The following is a 15,712-nucleotide window of genomic DNA, read 5'->3' as shown; positions in this document are numbered from 1 at the left end:
TATATTTCAGCTATAAAGCTATATACATTCTGGGAGATGAAGATATAAGTGTATAACATACTGTATATAAAATCCCCATAGTAAATAATATCTGTGATGATTTTTAATTTGGTATTATATGTATCAACCACATATGTCAACAATATATGTTTTATTTACATGCAAATTCATTCAAACAACATACATACAAAAATCTTGTTTATACACATTTTTGTAAAACATTTCTTAAATCTTCTTTATTTTTACTTGTATAATATCAACATGTTTAGAGGTTTTGGGATGGATATACATGTACAGTATTTGTATGGGCTAGATATATATCCTAATATATAAAATTGCTACAATTTCTAATAGCTTTCATATATGGAAACATAATATACATATTACATGGTATGTTAACTTGAACTTATATTCTTACTGATTTGAAGTTCAAAAATAGGACAGATTTTACAGTATGGCATTATCAAATCATTCAGAGTGATAATCCTTATAGTTAACATGTGCAGCTGGGAAAATACCATTCAACCATGATATTATGTAATCAGAAATGTCCTTCTGTCTTCTGAATTACAAAAACGATCATTATTGTTTGGGCTCAGTCTCTGCAGAAGAGCTGGTCTGAGGTCTAGGGGGTCTTTGCCACCAGCAGGTGCAGAGCTGCCTTGATCTCACACCCCTCATTTATGTTCCCTGGCCTTGGAGAATCAGATCCCCTTTGTCTTGACTCTTTTCACTCACCCTATACAAGCCCTTCAGATAAAATTGAGGGCCATTATGTATGGAAATAAGGCAAAATGCCTGCTTAACAAGTTAATACAGTGTTTTTTTGTTTGTTTTGTTTTTGTTAAGGATTGTGTTTACTGCAACATTATATGCAAAAACCTGAATCAATATTTCAACTAAATATAGAGATTTTCCACGATTTTCTTTTTTTTTCTTCATTTTAAATCAAAGGTAATTTGATTAGACACATAATGCACACAGATATTTAGAAGAAGGGTTTAAGGTCAATATGTCAATATGCACTGTATAAACAAGCAAACAAATAAATGTCTTTAGTGTGTTGCATTTTGAAGAATGTTTCATTTAATCAAAATGTGTTTTTTTTTATTGGCAAAGAAGAATCAGCACAGCATTTGAAATACAACGGACATAAAATAAAAAGAAAGGGGAAAAGAAATCACAAACAGGTAGGTTAAACTGTAAGAAAAATAAGATCATAGTCTTTAGGCGTTTGTTAAATAGGCTAGGTAAAATATAACTTAATAAAATAAAATAAAGTAAATACTGATATATGAGTGACGTCAATTTCTGGAGATTTTATGGCACTTATGGGCACAATGAACATTTTTTTTTCGCCAAGCCCCCGCTAGAGTTTTACATTCAAGTCAATTTTGGATCAATAATATGATAAATAAATCTCTTATCTTCTCTCTTTTTACAGTTTATGTGTTCAACTCAACACGCTACTGTTTGTTTGAAAGAGCACGTGACTCTCCTCTGTGGAAAACATGGCTGCGCCCTGTGCCGCTCAATACTTTTACAGAACAGGTATGTTTACAGTTTACTTCAGGAAAAGTTAGACTTATTTATTTAATTTGTAGAGCATAAAGACTCAGTCTGTGGCAAGCCAATAACCCAAACGAGACAGTATTCGCTCACATTTAATTTTTAATAATCGCATAACTGCAGTCTACGCGGTATATATCTAGCTATTAATGTAAAATCCAAACCTTCCAGCCAAATAAGCGCTGGTTTACAACCTGTGCATTACTCGGTGACAGTATCGCTATGTAGGGATGTACGTTAGGTAATGTTAGACAGAGCCAAATTCAGTTACTTTCAATTATCAACCCTTTTCACATAACGTTACAAACATAAAAACACTTGATAGAAAGTTACAAAACTGTTTTTCTTAATGATTCGATATGAACACACCTCTTTACTTGTCCACTGACACTGATACTCAGCTATTTTAGTAATATTTCATAGATAGATAGATAATGAAATAAATAGTTATTTAGATAAGCTTATTTCCAATTAAAAAGTGGTAGTAGCCTATATGGTATCTGGTAGTAGCCTATATGGTATATGGAATCTGGTAGTAGCCTATATGGTATATGGAATCTGCAGGGGCATATAGGCATAAACACAGCATGCAATTCAGACTTTCAAACTTTTATATTTACTCCCTCCAATTTTGACTGTGTCCCACTTCGTCTACCTTTTATGTACTGTATTTTGGAGTTTTATACAAGACTACATGAGCAAGACTGCAGGAAAGCTGGACTCATGGCACCGTCTTGAAGTTCTTTATTGTTTGCTGGTTTGGCAGAGTCTTTGTGGGTCCAGTAGAAGTAAATAGAGAAAGAAGCACACAACCCTCCCTGTCTGCTCAGCCATTTTCTTCTTTTACTTTTAAGTGAATTATAACCCAAAAGTGAATTGTTGAGTCTCCTGACACAGAATCAGTCCTATTTCATCATGTTAACACTTTTCTTTCATAGATTTCAAAGACATTTCTTTTAAGATCATTTTAGTACAAACAAGAGCAGCAAAATAAACAATACAGTAGATGCTCAAAAATTACCCAGTTGACACATCAATGGTTATTTATGAGATGAAAATGGTTTAATAAACCAATTAGGTAAACTCAAGTAAAGTAGTTTATCTTTTTCACTGCATTATTCATTAAACTTGTATGACATTTATGTTGTTTAAGAAGTAATGAAGCAAATGATTTTCTACGCAACAATAATAATAATAATAAACCAAATAATAGAACTTTGGCATACTCTTTTCAGCATACTGTCAGTTGGAGCGCACAAATTCCAATCTCATATATTGTTTAGGATAAATAATATATGAACTGGGAATGTTGTCTTTGGGGTTACACAGCAATTAATAATAATAAACTGACATTAAGGTTGACACATGACATTGATGTACTGCAGTCCTGAAGCAAGGGTTATATATTACAGCTAAAGCACTAGACTAAGTCTAAAGTCGACCACACACATACACACAAAGGGAATTCAGTTCAGTCCACATCCTTGGCCACATCCTTTGCTCTCTACCACCCAAATTGTTGTCACTACACACAGCCGCTACCCCACCCTGGGTTAACCCACTACTGCCTTTATTCTAACCCCCCAGCCGCCCCCTTGCTGGTTCTGAGCTACTCCCTTCATCACTGGTATTTTCATCTTTGTAACTCAAGCCCTCTCCTGTGTATAAATGCACTTATTTTGGGCTTGTGACCACTGTGTTTTGGTCGCAGTTATTTTTAACTTTTTTTTCTGAAGACAAAACTCTGCAGTCCTTGATGGTATGAGTTACGACATCTTTGTTGATTTGTGGTGGTGGATCTCAGATTATTTTAATTTATGGCTCAGATTCAAAATTAAGCATATTATGTGAACATTATTGCATTGTGTAATTGTAGTGGACTGTTTGTTTACATTGCAGCTGTGTTATTCTTTTGAGAGAGGGAGTGGGTTTTTGGCACATGATTCACAGGGTCTGAGAATAGATGTTTACTTGACAATAGTCATGCAAGTGTAGTTTAGAATATTATGATGTAATATTTTTGAATAAATTATTTAGAATTAAACATTATGTTCCTATATATATATATATATATATATATATATATATATATATATATATATATATATATATATATTCATCAATATGAATTTTATATATTTAATTTAGTGTTACAAAAGAATAATTCAAAAATTAATATAATTAAACGCACAGGTTGCTTGCTCTGAATAAATGACTTAAACATGCCTGACATCGTAATTATAACATCCCAACCCATGAATACAAACTTCCCAGGAGGATTTGAATGCACAAGTATTTACAAGTTAGGAAGTCGCAATTATGATGTCAAGTGCATTCAAGTCACTTTCGCTGGAGCAAGGTGGAGCAAGATTTTTTTTTACCTCTATTTCTACAGGATGATTAATTAAAGTATATTCATTAAGTGTGTTTTCCGTTTTTATGTTTTTATTCAGTTTATGGTGCTGTAAAATGAATAATACATTCTATCGTAATTGTACCAAAATATTGTATTTTGTACATGCAACTTTTTTTATTGTAAATGGAAAAAAATATTTAATGAATTTAAACTAATTTACAGTCAACTTGGAACTTGAACCCACCAATACTTTAATGTTAGCCAAAGGATGTGGGGAAAAGAAATTCACAAATTAATACATTGTTTTTCACAGCATGTTATCTAGTAGGTACTGTATGTGGTACCGTTAAAAATATGTTCTGTATGATACAAATATATGTAATATGAATGATATTCAGACATAGTACATACCAGTCAAAAAGTTTTGAACGGTAACATTTTTAATGTTTTTTAAAGAATTATGTTCTGCTCACCAAGCCTGCATTTATTTGATCCAAAATACAGTAAAAGTAGTAATATTCAAAAGCTTGGAGTCGATATAATTCTTTAGGTAAGAAATTATAGAAATTAATACTTTTATTTAGCAAGGATGATTTAAATTGATCAAAATTGATGATAAATGTGAGGATAATGTTATAAAAGATTTCTAGTTCAGATAAATGCTGTTCTTCTGAACTTTCTATTCATCAAAGAAACCTGAAAAAATTCTACTCAGTTTTTTTCAACATAATAAAAAAAAATGTTTTTTTTTTTTGAGCAGCAAATCAGAATATTAGAATGAATTCTGAAGGTTCATGTGACGAGCTTTTGAATTCAGCTTTGAAATCACAGGAATAAATGACATTTTAAAATATATTCAAATAGAATAATTTTACTGTTTTTGTTGTACTTTGGATCAAATAAATGCAGGCTTGGTGAGCAGAAGAGACTTCTTTAAAAAACATTAAACATCGTATAGTTCAAAGCTTTTGACTGGTAGTTTTTCCACCCCTAATTCTGGAAATGTTTTTTAAATTTGAATAAAATTAAAACTAAAAGAATTTCAAATTACAAGAGTTAATATTTTATTCACAATAGAACATGGATAACGTAACAAATGTTTAAACGGAGAAATGTTTCAATTTTACATTTAGTCATTTAGCAGACACTTTTATCCAAAGCGACTTACAAATGAGGACAAATAGAAGCAATCAAAACTAACAAAAGAGCAACAACATGCAAGTGCTATGACACATCTCGGTTAGCCTAACACAGTACACGTAGCAAGGTTTTGTTTTTTTTGTTTTTTTTTAAAGAAAAAGAGTAGCCAGATAGAATATAGAAAAAGAAGCTCAGATTGAGTTGGGCTGGTCATTCCATCAGGTGGGAACAGTTAATGAAAAAGTCTGTGAAAGTGATTTTGTGCCTCTTTGGGATGGCACAATAATGTGTTGTTCACTTGCAGAACACAAGCTTCTAGGGGGCACATAGGTCTTAATGTAGGAAAAGGGGTGCAGAGCCAGAGGTGGTTTTGTAGGCAAACATTTATGCCTTGAATTTTATGCGAGCAGCTATTGGTAGCCAGTGCAAATTGATGACGTATGACGTGCGTTCTTTTCGGCTCATTAAAGATTATTCTTGCAGCAGCATTTTGGATTAATTGTAGAGGTTTGATGGAATTGGCTGGAAGACCTGCCAAGAGAGCATTGCAATATTCCAGTCTGGACAGAACAAGAGCTTGAACAAGGAGTTGTGTTGCATGTTCCGAAAGAAAGGGCCTGATCTTCCTAATATTATATAAAGCAAATCTGCAGGACAGGGCAGTTTTAGCAATGTGGTCTGAGAAATTCAGGTTATCATCAATCACAACTGCAAGGTTTCTGGCTGTTTTTGAAGGAGTTATGGTTGATGAGCCCAATTGGAAGGTGAAATTGTGATGAAGTGATGGGTTTGCTGAAACTACAAGCAGTTCTGTCTTAGCTAGGTTGAGTTGAAGGTGATGGTCCTTCATCCAGCAAGAAATGTCTGTTAGACATGCTGAGATGCGAGTAGCTATTGTCGGATCATCAGGATGGAATGAGAGGTAGAGTTGAGTTTCATAGCAGTGATATGAAAAGTCATGTTTCTGAATGACAGAACCTAGTGATGCCATGTAGACAGAGAAGAGAAGTGGTCCAAGAACTGAGCCCTGAGGCACCCCAGTAGCTAGATGTTGCGACTTGGATACCTCACCTCTCCAAGACACCTTGAAAGACCTATCTGAGAGGTAAGACTCAAACCACTGGAGTGTGGTTCCTGAGATGCCCTTTCTCAATAGGGTTGACAGGAGGATCTGGTGGTTGACTGCATCAAAAGCAGCAGACAGATCCAGCAAGATAAGTAATGAAGACTTGGAAGCTGCTCTTGCAAGTCTTATGGCTTCAGCAACTGAGAGCAAGGCAGTTTTGGTCGAATGTCCACTTCTAAAGCCAGATTGGTTGCTGTCCAGGAAGTTGTTCTGTGTGAGAAAGGCAGAGACTTGTTAGAACACAACTCGTTCAAGTGTTTTTGCAATGAAAGGTAGAAGGAAAACCGGTCTATAGTTCCCTAAAAGAGTTGGGTTAAGAGTGGGTTTCTTAAGAAGTGGGGTTATTCGAGCCTGTTTAAATGCTGAGGGATCTGGGCATCAAGTTTATGAGTTTCTGGAGTTTTGGTGTTGGAATTTGGTCCCGTTCCTGCCTGATATGGTTTTCCAGCTGCTGAAGAGTTCAGAGACCATGTTCACATATGGCTTCCTTTTTGCATGATAGAGATTTAGTTGGCATCTGCAGATGGCATGGCGGATTGTGTTTACCGACAGTGGTTTCTGGAAGTATTCCTGGACCCATTTAGTAATATCAATGACAGAATCCCGATGAGTGATGCATTGTTGTCTTGACATTGTTTTTAAAAGTATTCCACAATCTTTTTACTTACTCTTTCACAGATACTTTACTTATTCTTTCCTTTTTCAGCCCTTGCCCCGTTGCCCCGTGCCAACTTTGAGACCTGTAGCTGGCATCAAATTTGAAATTAACTCATTTAGTGGATAAAAGTGGAAAATTTATCCATTTAAACTTTTGTTTTGTTCTCTATGTTCTATTGTGAATATAATATTGGCTCATGTGATTTGAAAGTCTTTTAGTTTTCATTTTATTCAAATTTAAAAAATGTCCCAACATTTCCAGAATTCGGGTTGTACAATTACCATGTTTTCACTGTCATGTGATCTACGGCATCAGTTGATTATGATGCTGACCTTGTATTTGCCAAGTAAATAGCCCCGATGCTAACATGGTGTTAAAAATGAATAAACAAACAACCATCATACTTCACACACCTCTGAGAAATCCACTTCGCAGTGCATAATCACATCATTTGTTCATATCTTTGGCTGAGTATAGGTGGTTCAAGGCTGCTACAGAGAGTAGTAAAGCTGCCCAGCTGCCATAGAAGCTCATCTGCTGCCCACCAATGTCCTCCTCACCGATGTTTCTTCTGGAAGAAATCAAATAGCTCCCACAGTGTGGTCCGGCCTGCTGTAGTGCGCCCCTCTTATGCTGTACCCAAGGTAATTCAGCCCAAGTGACACTAACAATTTAATGTTGATTAATTTGGAAAAATAATAGATTTTTGAGCTTTATATCTCTCAGCACATCCAGAAGCCTGACTATGTGTCATCCAGCAAAGTACCTGAGTGGCCAGATTACATAGAGATTAAAGATGAGGAGCAGATCCAGGGATTGAGACGAGCATGTCAACTAGCCAGATACATACTGCTTCTGGCAGGAAAGAGTTTGAAGGTATACTTTAGTCTTCACTTTCCTGAAATTTGAGAACATAACGGTGAATAGCTTGATGTGACACATCCTATATTGTTTGTTTTCTAGGTTGGTATGACGACAGATGAAATAGACTTTATAGTCCATCAGGAAACCATTCGTCATAATGCCTACCCCTCTCCTTTACGTTACGGGGGCTTTCCGAAGTCAGTCTGTACCTCTGTTAACAATGTAGTATGCCACGGCATTCCAGACAGGTAACTCAGTGCTGTCAAACATAAGTGCTTTGTTGTGACTGCATGTCTATACATTTGTTTGTTAGTATATGTGTCAATGGCATGGAACAGTCCTGCTCCTAAAGGGCCAATATCCTGCAGAGTTTAGCTACAACCTGCTCCAACACACATGCCTAGACGTTTCTAGCAGATATCGTCTTATTACTGGTAGATACCAACCTCTGTGGTTCTACAATTGGAGAAAGTGCAATGGCCAACTTGGATCATGCATGCCTTGCTGAATTTCTGTCAGAGTTGTGTGACAGTCAATCACTGTTCACAGATTTAATAGAAATTAATGAGAAGCGTCTTAACTGATTCCTACCTCTTTCAAAATGGTCTGTGACTACTCTTATAAAACTATTTTTGCACAAAATATTTTTCACTCCAAAATAAATGTTTAATGGCAAACAGGTTGAAGATTAGTGGACAGGTTATCGGTTCATTAATTGATAAGCTGCTTTCTCAAAAAATCATATTGTTCAGCGAACTGAAGTCTCTCCATTGACATCCATTCTCTCTAGTAGGGTACTGCAGCATTACACATTTTTCTGTTAACTTTGGAGACTTGAATTAATGCGGCTATGTTTCTACCATTGGTTAACTATAGTAGGTATGTTTAGGGTTGGAGCTAAATTTTTCAGGATATTTGCCCTCTAGTTGCAGGATTATAATGTACTCTTTGTATTTGTGTTGTATTCAAACATTTTCAAGAAAGGTCTGAATTCATTGACTCAAAAAGTCAAGTGGTGTAACCAAGTAAGAAGTAATAACATATTTAGCTTGAATAGATGCAAGTTATTGTAATAAATAAATAAATATGTCAAGATAAAAATATAATTTTTAATTTATAACTAAAAGTCTCAACATCAGGGTTTTTTTCTGGATGTTATAGTTGCACTACATGATTTTAATGGTTGCACCTCATGAATACAATTTTTTTTTTCAAATATTAATAAGCAGTTTTGTTAAAACATTTTCATAAGAAAATACCAGGTACTTAATTGCTTTAAGAATTTTATTCTGCTCTACTGAGTCTTCTTTTCTTATGGTGTCAGAACACTGCATTTTGTACTTTATGCACCCAAAAAATATATAGAAATTAATTTTAATTCATAACTTATAAGCATGTATCTATGAATTGCGTTTTTATTTTTTGTATTTGTATTTTTAACACCTTACATACTGTCAGTATTGTGTTTTGTTTTCTAGTCGGCCATTGCAAGATGGAGATATCATCAATATAGATGTCACAGTGAGTTCTCTGTTTAAATTCTAAGCTAGTTAATTGCTGTTATATTTCAAATTAATAAAGTTTTTGTTCACGTACCTCAGAATCTGTACATAGTTTGACACATCTCTTCCATCTGCACTTGACCCTCTATCACTAAATCTCTCTGTTCTATTTCTATTCTATTTATTATTTTTCTGTTTCTTTTTTTAAACTTTACCCTCTAACACTAGTGTTCTCTATTATTTTTCTATTCTTTCTACTTGATTTCTTTTTAATTATTATAAAGTAATAATAACTTCACCATTTAATACTAGCTCTATCTAGTCTATCTCTTTTCTTTCAACTTTTTTTCTTTTAATTTATTCTGAAAAATAAATAAAAAACCTTGCTATGTGTACGGCGTTAGACTTGTCATAACACTTATATATTGTTACTCTTTTGTTGTTTTGACACCCTCATTGTAAGTTTCTTTGGATAAAAGAGTCGGCTAATTCATAAAATGTAAATGTAAATAGTGGATGCTATATGTATTCTGTAGGTTTATCTAGAAGGTTACCACGGAGACACCTCAGAAACATTTCTTATTGGCTCAGTGAATGAACAGGGCAGGAAGTTAGTGGATGTGGCTCGACAGTGCAGAGATCAGGCAATCGCCGCCTGTGGACCAGGTCAACCTCTGTTCATCATTGGCAACACTATCAGGTGTGTGTTCATTCCCACACTCATCCCAGATTGCATCACAGGTTGAATTCCTGACAGCATGTCGCACCTTCAAGAGTGATGTCTGTGGGAAATGTTCATTTATTCATTGCATTTTCCAACTTGCTCTTGTTAAAAATAGCACATCTAACCCCAAAACCTCTCTGTTATCCTTCTTGTGCGCAAAAGTAGAAAAGACAGCAATCTTGCCTCGTCAGTCCTTATTTGATAGTGTAGTGTCTGAAGAAGGACTGCACAGAGTTAATGTATTTCTCAGTGAGCTCCGAGCAAGCAATTACCCAGAGTGCAATGGGGTTGTTCCTGCAATGGGGTGTAAATTACAGGTTAGTTTGTCTTGTTGGATGTGTGCATGTGTGCAAGTGTCCGTGTGTGTGTGTGTGTGTGAGGTGGAGAGAGAGAGAGAGAGAGAGAGAGAGAGAGAGAGAGAGAGAGCGATGTAAATTACAGGCTTGCTCCTGCTGTCTTTGAGAATCGTAGACTCTGCCAGGGTGGATTCAGCTCCCCACAGAGAGACGAAAAGATCCGCAGGAGCCTTTTCACAGAGAGGACATACTCAATCACTCACATGCAGTACAGAAACATCTTTAACAACATCCTATTGAATTTCCACTTCTAGTACAAAGACTTATATGTGCACAATATCAATTGTGAAGATGCTGAAATGGGTTCAAGGTCAAAATGTATAGCTATAAAGTGTGAATATTTTATTATTACTTTCTTGATATAAATGTGATTTTACTTATATCTTGAAAATAATCCAATTAAGTGATTAAATGAGCTTGTTGTGCGTTTTGTGCAGTGCAGCAATAGATATTTCCTCTATGTCTGAGGAAGCAATGCTTTTGTTTCTCTCTCTCTTTCTCTCTCCCTGCGTAGGATTCTGAGCTTCTGCAGGGACATACACTGTTATTATATACACACAGAGGCAACAATTACCTCTCCTCAGGAAAAAGCACTTAGACCTCTCTTTCACTCCTTCTCTCCATCTCTTGCTTTTTTTTTATCATGCTGGCACCCTAGCATCCTCTCTGCTGTTCTCTCTTTGCAATTCTTTGTCTCTGTCTTTTATTCTTTCTCTTTCGTCTTTTTCTTTTTGTCTGTTATACACCTTTGTCCTCTCCCTTCCCCCTCCCAGAATATAAAAAAACAACTGTGCAAGAACATTTCAAGCATGCCTATTCACAGTAAAAAGGTTATTTACATGTAGGCAACATGGTTAAATTTGACATCTCCAAGGCAACACCCTAATTGGGTGTAGGCTCGTGGGTAAACCAGAATTTTAGAAAATTAAATTTTACACTTATTATCATTTATCAGACACTTTTATCCAAAAGAGGAAGATATACAAGCAATTCATACATCAACTAGAATAAACCTGGCTAAACATAAATTTGAGTATTTCTTTTTTGTTTCTGAATTACAGCAAAATAGCAAATTCAAATGGATTCTGTGTGTGTCCATATTTTATCGGTCATGGAATCGGAACGTATTTCCATGGTTATCCAGAGATATGGCATCATGGTGAGAGTTTATACTTTATTATTTGTTGTATTATTAATTTATTTGACTTAATATTCAGAAATTATATCTCAATTAGCCATGGTTGACTTATACTTTATACTCCACTCAAAAATGAAAGTTCTGTCATTATTTACTATCTTTTTTTTATGTTCTTCCAAACCTGTATAACTGAATTTCTTCTGTGGAACACAAAAGCTGATGTTTTGAAAAATGTCACAGGGGTTTTTGTTGTTGTTTTTGTTTGTCTCTACAATGAAAGTAAGTAATCTAATTTCATTGTCTTTACATATATCTTCTTTAGTGCAGGTTTAGATTAATATGAAGGTTAGTAAATGATGGCATAATTTTTCGTTTTGGTTGAACTAACTTTTTAATTTATCTATAAGCTTTACTTGTAAAGATATTTAGTAGGGGAAGTCGTGGCCTAATGGTTAGAGAGTCGGACTTGTAATCCAAAGGTTGCGGGTTCGAGTCTCCGGCCGGCAGGGATTGTAGGTGGAGGGAGTGAATGTCCAGCGCTCTCTCCACCCTCAATACCACGACTGAGGTGCCCTTGAGCAAGGCACCGAACTCCCAACTGCTCCCCGGGCGCTGCAGCATAAATGGCTGCCCACTGCTCCGGGTGTGTGTTCACGGTGTGTGTGTGTTCACTGCTGTGTGTGTGCACGTTGGATGGGTTAAATGCAGAGCACGAATTCCGAGTATGGGTCACTATACTTGGCTGAATGTCACTTCACACTTCACTAGTTAATTTATTAAAGGTGGGGTATGTCATTTTTCAAAAACACTATAGAAAACTGAGTCGGGGCCGAGTACCAAAACAAACTTCTAGTCAATCAGCAGTAAGGGGCGTGTCTACTCATGAAGTGGAGGAGAGAGCGTTCAGTGAACAGCTGAGCCGAGTGACAGTAAGATAGAGATGGCAGATAAAAAACAAAAGAGGAAAACGTCTGCGCAAAGATAAGGCAAGAAGTAGGACCCATGTAAATATCGGATCAGCTTTCCAGCGCTGGAGAGAACTCAAGGAGTGGAAGGCTTGCGATCGGACGCTGAGGTTGCTTTGTTTCTTCCCGATAGGTGAGTAACACCGTGTCTACACTGGATGCGGCATGCCGCAAAAGTTTGCCTACACTGGACGCGACAAAGCGACCGATGAAAATAATTTGAAATTTGTGTCAGCACGTCATAAATAGAATGCTGCAGCAGTTTTGCTTTGTTTCACAGAACTAATCGTTGCCTGGGTTGCATAGACTACGTATGTGTGAGGCGGAGCTATCAAAATAGGGGCGAGACCCTTTTGGGGTAGGGGCGTGTTTGTTTTGGTGATTTCAAATATCAACATTGGCTTCCAGAAATTGCTTACCTCACCTTCAAGCTCTATTACAGCCATATGAATACAGTTCATTAATGTGATCAGCTAAGATGTTTTATTTTTAATTAGGGCCCACGCACCAATGGGTCATGCTTCTTTTCTCTTTTACAGCCAATGACAATGACCTACAGATGGAAGAGGGCATGTCCTTCACCATAGGTCTGTATGTGTGTACTCATCATTGTTTTAGATGACCGACCAATTGAATGTTATTAAGAACATCAGCGGAAGCACTAATTTGTACATTTTCAGGAAGTTAAACCATCCGTCCATTTTTACAGAACCCATTCTTATGGAAGGATCCTCAGAATTCAAGATCCTGAGGGACAAATGGACCGCTGTATCTGTGGACGACAAAAGGTGCATGTTGTGTTCAGTTTTCCCTCCCACACTTTTCTCACCACCTTTCTAACGAGAGCCCAATGCAGCCATTTAAATGTAGCCTACATTAATCATTCATTACTTCATGCAAGAGTAAGTGGCCAATTTCTATTGAGAATCTTCAAGAACTTTATTTCTATTGGCTGTTGACATTTAGCTTGGAAAGACTAAGTACCCTCAGCATTTGAAGCACATATAGAGCTAAGTGCTCTGGGATAAACTTTCCTTTAACTGCATACATTTCACTGGAGAGCACTTCAATGTTAATTGCAAATGAGCTGATTGCCCTGTTAGCAGGTGAGAGCAGAGTGTTACTTGGTCAGTGGTTGATTAGAGCTCTGATTTTTAAGGATGACTGGGGTAATTATGCAATATAAGAAAATGGATAGATTCATTATTTGTGACCCTGTGAACCACAAAATCAGTCATAAGTGTCAACTTTTCAAAAGTGAGATTTCTACATCATCTGAAAGCTGAATAAATAAGCTTTCCATTGGTGTATGGGTTGTTAGGATATGGGTTGATAGGAGAAAATCACCTTTAAAGTTGTCTAAATGAAGTTCTTAGCTATGCATATTACTGATCAAAAATTAAGTTTTGATATATTTACGGTAGGAAATTCACTAAATATCTTCATGGAACATGATCTTTACTTAATATCCTAATGATTTTTGGCATAAAAGAAAAATGGATCATTTTGACTCATACAATGTATTTTTGGCTATTGCTACAAATATATCCCAGCGACTTAAGACTGGTTTTGCGGTTCAGGGTCACATTTTAATTCTACATCTAAGGCAGTTGTTCTCAACTTTTTTGACTCCAAGGCCCTCATTGTGATTTACTGAAAAAGGATTAAGGGATTTTTAAAAAACGATTTTAACTAACAAATTTTACCTGACAAAATATTTTAGAGCTTGGCATAACTACAATTGTATATAAATATATAAAAATGCTAATGATGTAAGATCTTATTATGTTTGCATTATTATTATTATATTTTTTCCAGGTATAGAAATCACATATTTGTATATTTTAGTTGTTAATGCTTGTTTCATCTTATTTTAAATTACTTTGTCGTTTTGTGGCACCCATAGAAGTTTGCTGAGGCCCTCTTGTGGGCCCTGGACCCCTGGTTGAGAACCACTGATTTTAGATGAATGACTAAATGTCAACATGTTCACCTGTGTGTTTTTGTTTTCTTGTGTGTTAATACTCAGATCGGCCCAATTTGAACACACGGTTGTAATCACCAACGATGGTGTAGAGATTCTGACTAAACTACCAGATGAAGATTGACTGGACAAGAATTATGGGACATCTTGAAGTGTGAGATGGATCTGTGTTTTTAGATTAACAGAATCTGTTATTTAAATAAATGTTTCTTAACATTTATACAGTGTTTCATCTTATTTTGATAGCCTGACCAAATGGCTTCCTGAAAAAGCTGTACAACTCCAGCTCTGCGTTTTTACATTTGAACTAATAGGGTTAATTATTTAATGCATGTAGGTTATTATGTAATGAGTTTCAGAATCTCTTCAATATTCCAAACTCTTTGGTTTCTGATGTCATCTTGACTGAACTCATTGAAAGAACAGGGAATGAAATGTCATTAAGTCTTATTATTATGGCGGGGTTTCTCCATACATCATAATATTACTCCGGAGTAATGTAGTTAGCGCTGTGCATCTCTCGAGAGGTGATTATATTTATGGGCCATGGGTTCCCGTATGAGCCATGTGTAGCGTATCAAGAATACCCTATAATCATATCTGCTTCACGACATCATTGGCAAACTGCGCATGCTGTCTGACATTAGACAGAGTTTGAATTCTGCTGTCTGAAATGCGCATGTATTCTCAGTGAGAATAGCAGTGTGTGTTCATAGCTTTCAGTCTTACATTTTACGTTTTGAAGTGTGTGGATGGTAAAAAAAAATCATATTTTGCTAATATTAAATCGCTAAAAACACACACTGAACGAAATAGCCTAAGTCAAAAGACTGATCAGAATATGAGCACGATCTCTCTCCACGAAGCGGCTTATTCTGCATCTGTTTAATGGCTGTGCCTCTATGATGTGTACAATTAAAGTTAATTACATTGTGACCCTTACTAGTTAATCCGTAGCTTTCGGTGGCTGTGCCATCTGGGAAGTTTCCTTCTGCTTTTGCTTGAAACAGTCCGTAAGCTCTATATTTAGACTAAAGAAACGCGCACTTAAATCACCTATACATTTACGTTTTATGTTTTTTAAGAATCTATAATAAAAAGCAAATTATGTGTACGTATAAAACGAGATGTAAACGTTTGTTTTATTATTTTTAATCACAAAGAACTAAAGTAAGATGATGGACTATGTAAAGACCAATGAATTGTTTCTATATTGTTATTATTAAGCATAAAATGAATAGTTTCTACATTTATTATTAGCTATTATTAAGCATATAATCTGTTTATTTTAGTAGGTCTATAGTTTATGTGATTTGATCGCACTTTCTGA

At 35.8% G+C, this 15,712-nt stretch overlaps 1 protein-coding gene across 2 annotated transcripts; it reads left to right on the top strand.

Annotated features, from left to right (window-relative positions):
• Nucleotides 1–1,479: 1,479 nt before the first annotated feature.
• Nucleotides 1,480–14,601, top strand: LOC306872332 (methionine aminopeptidase 1D, mitochondrial-like). Of its 2 annotated transcripts, XM_079420837.1 has the most exons (11): nt 1,480–1,551; nt 7,327–7,493; nt 7,576–7,725; nt 7,813–7,961; nt 9,192–9,234; nt 9,752–9,915; nt 10,411–10,503; nt 11,357–11,454; nt 12,938–12,985; nt 13,108–13,186; nt 14,428–14,601. In XM_079420837.1, the coding sequence occupies exons 1-11, from the start codon at nt 1,512–1,514 to the stop codon at nt 14,504–14,506; spliced, it is 1,110 nt and encodes a 369-aa protein (XP_079276963.1). In that variant the 5' UTR covers nt 1,480–1,511; the 3' UTR covers nt 14,507–14,601. The 2 variants fall into 2 exon arrangements, with proteins under 2 accessions (XP_079276963.1, XP_079276964.1); XM_079420838.1 differs by lacking the exon at nt 10,411–10,503.
• The last annotated feature ends 1,111 nt before the right edge of the window (nt 14,602–15,712 follow it).

Source organism: Barbus barbus, assembly GCF_936440315.1.
Source record: "Barbus barbus genome assembly, chromosome: 7".
Classification (NCBI taxonomy): Eukaryota; Metazoa; Chordata; class Actinopteri; order Cypriniformes; family Cyprinidae; genus Barbus; species Barbus barbus.
Note: the sequence above shows the minus strand (reverse complement) of the source record. Positions and strands in the feature narration are given on the sequence as shown.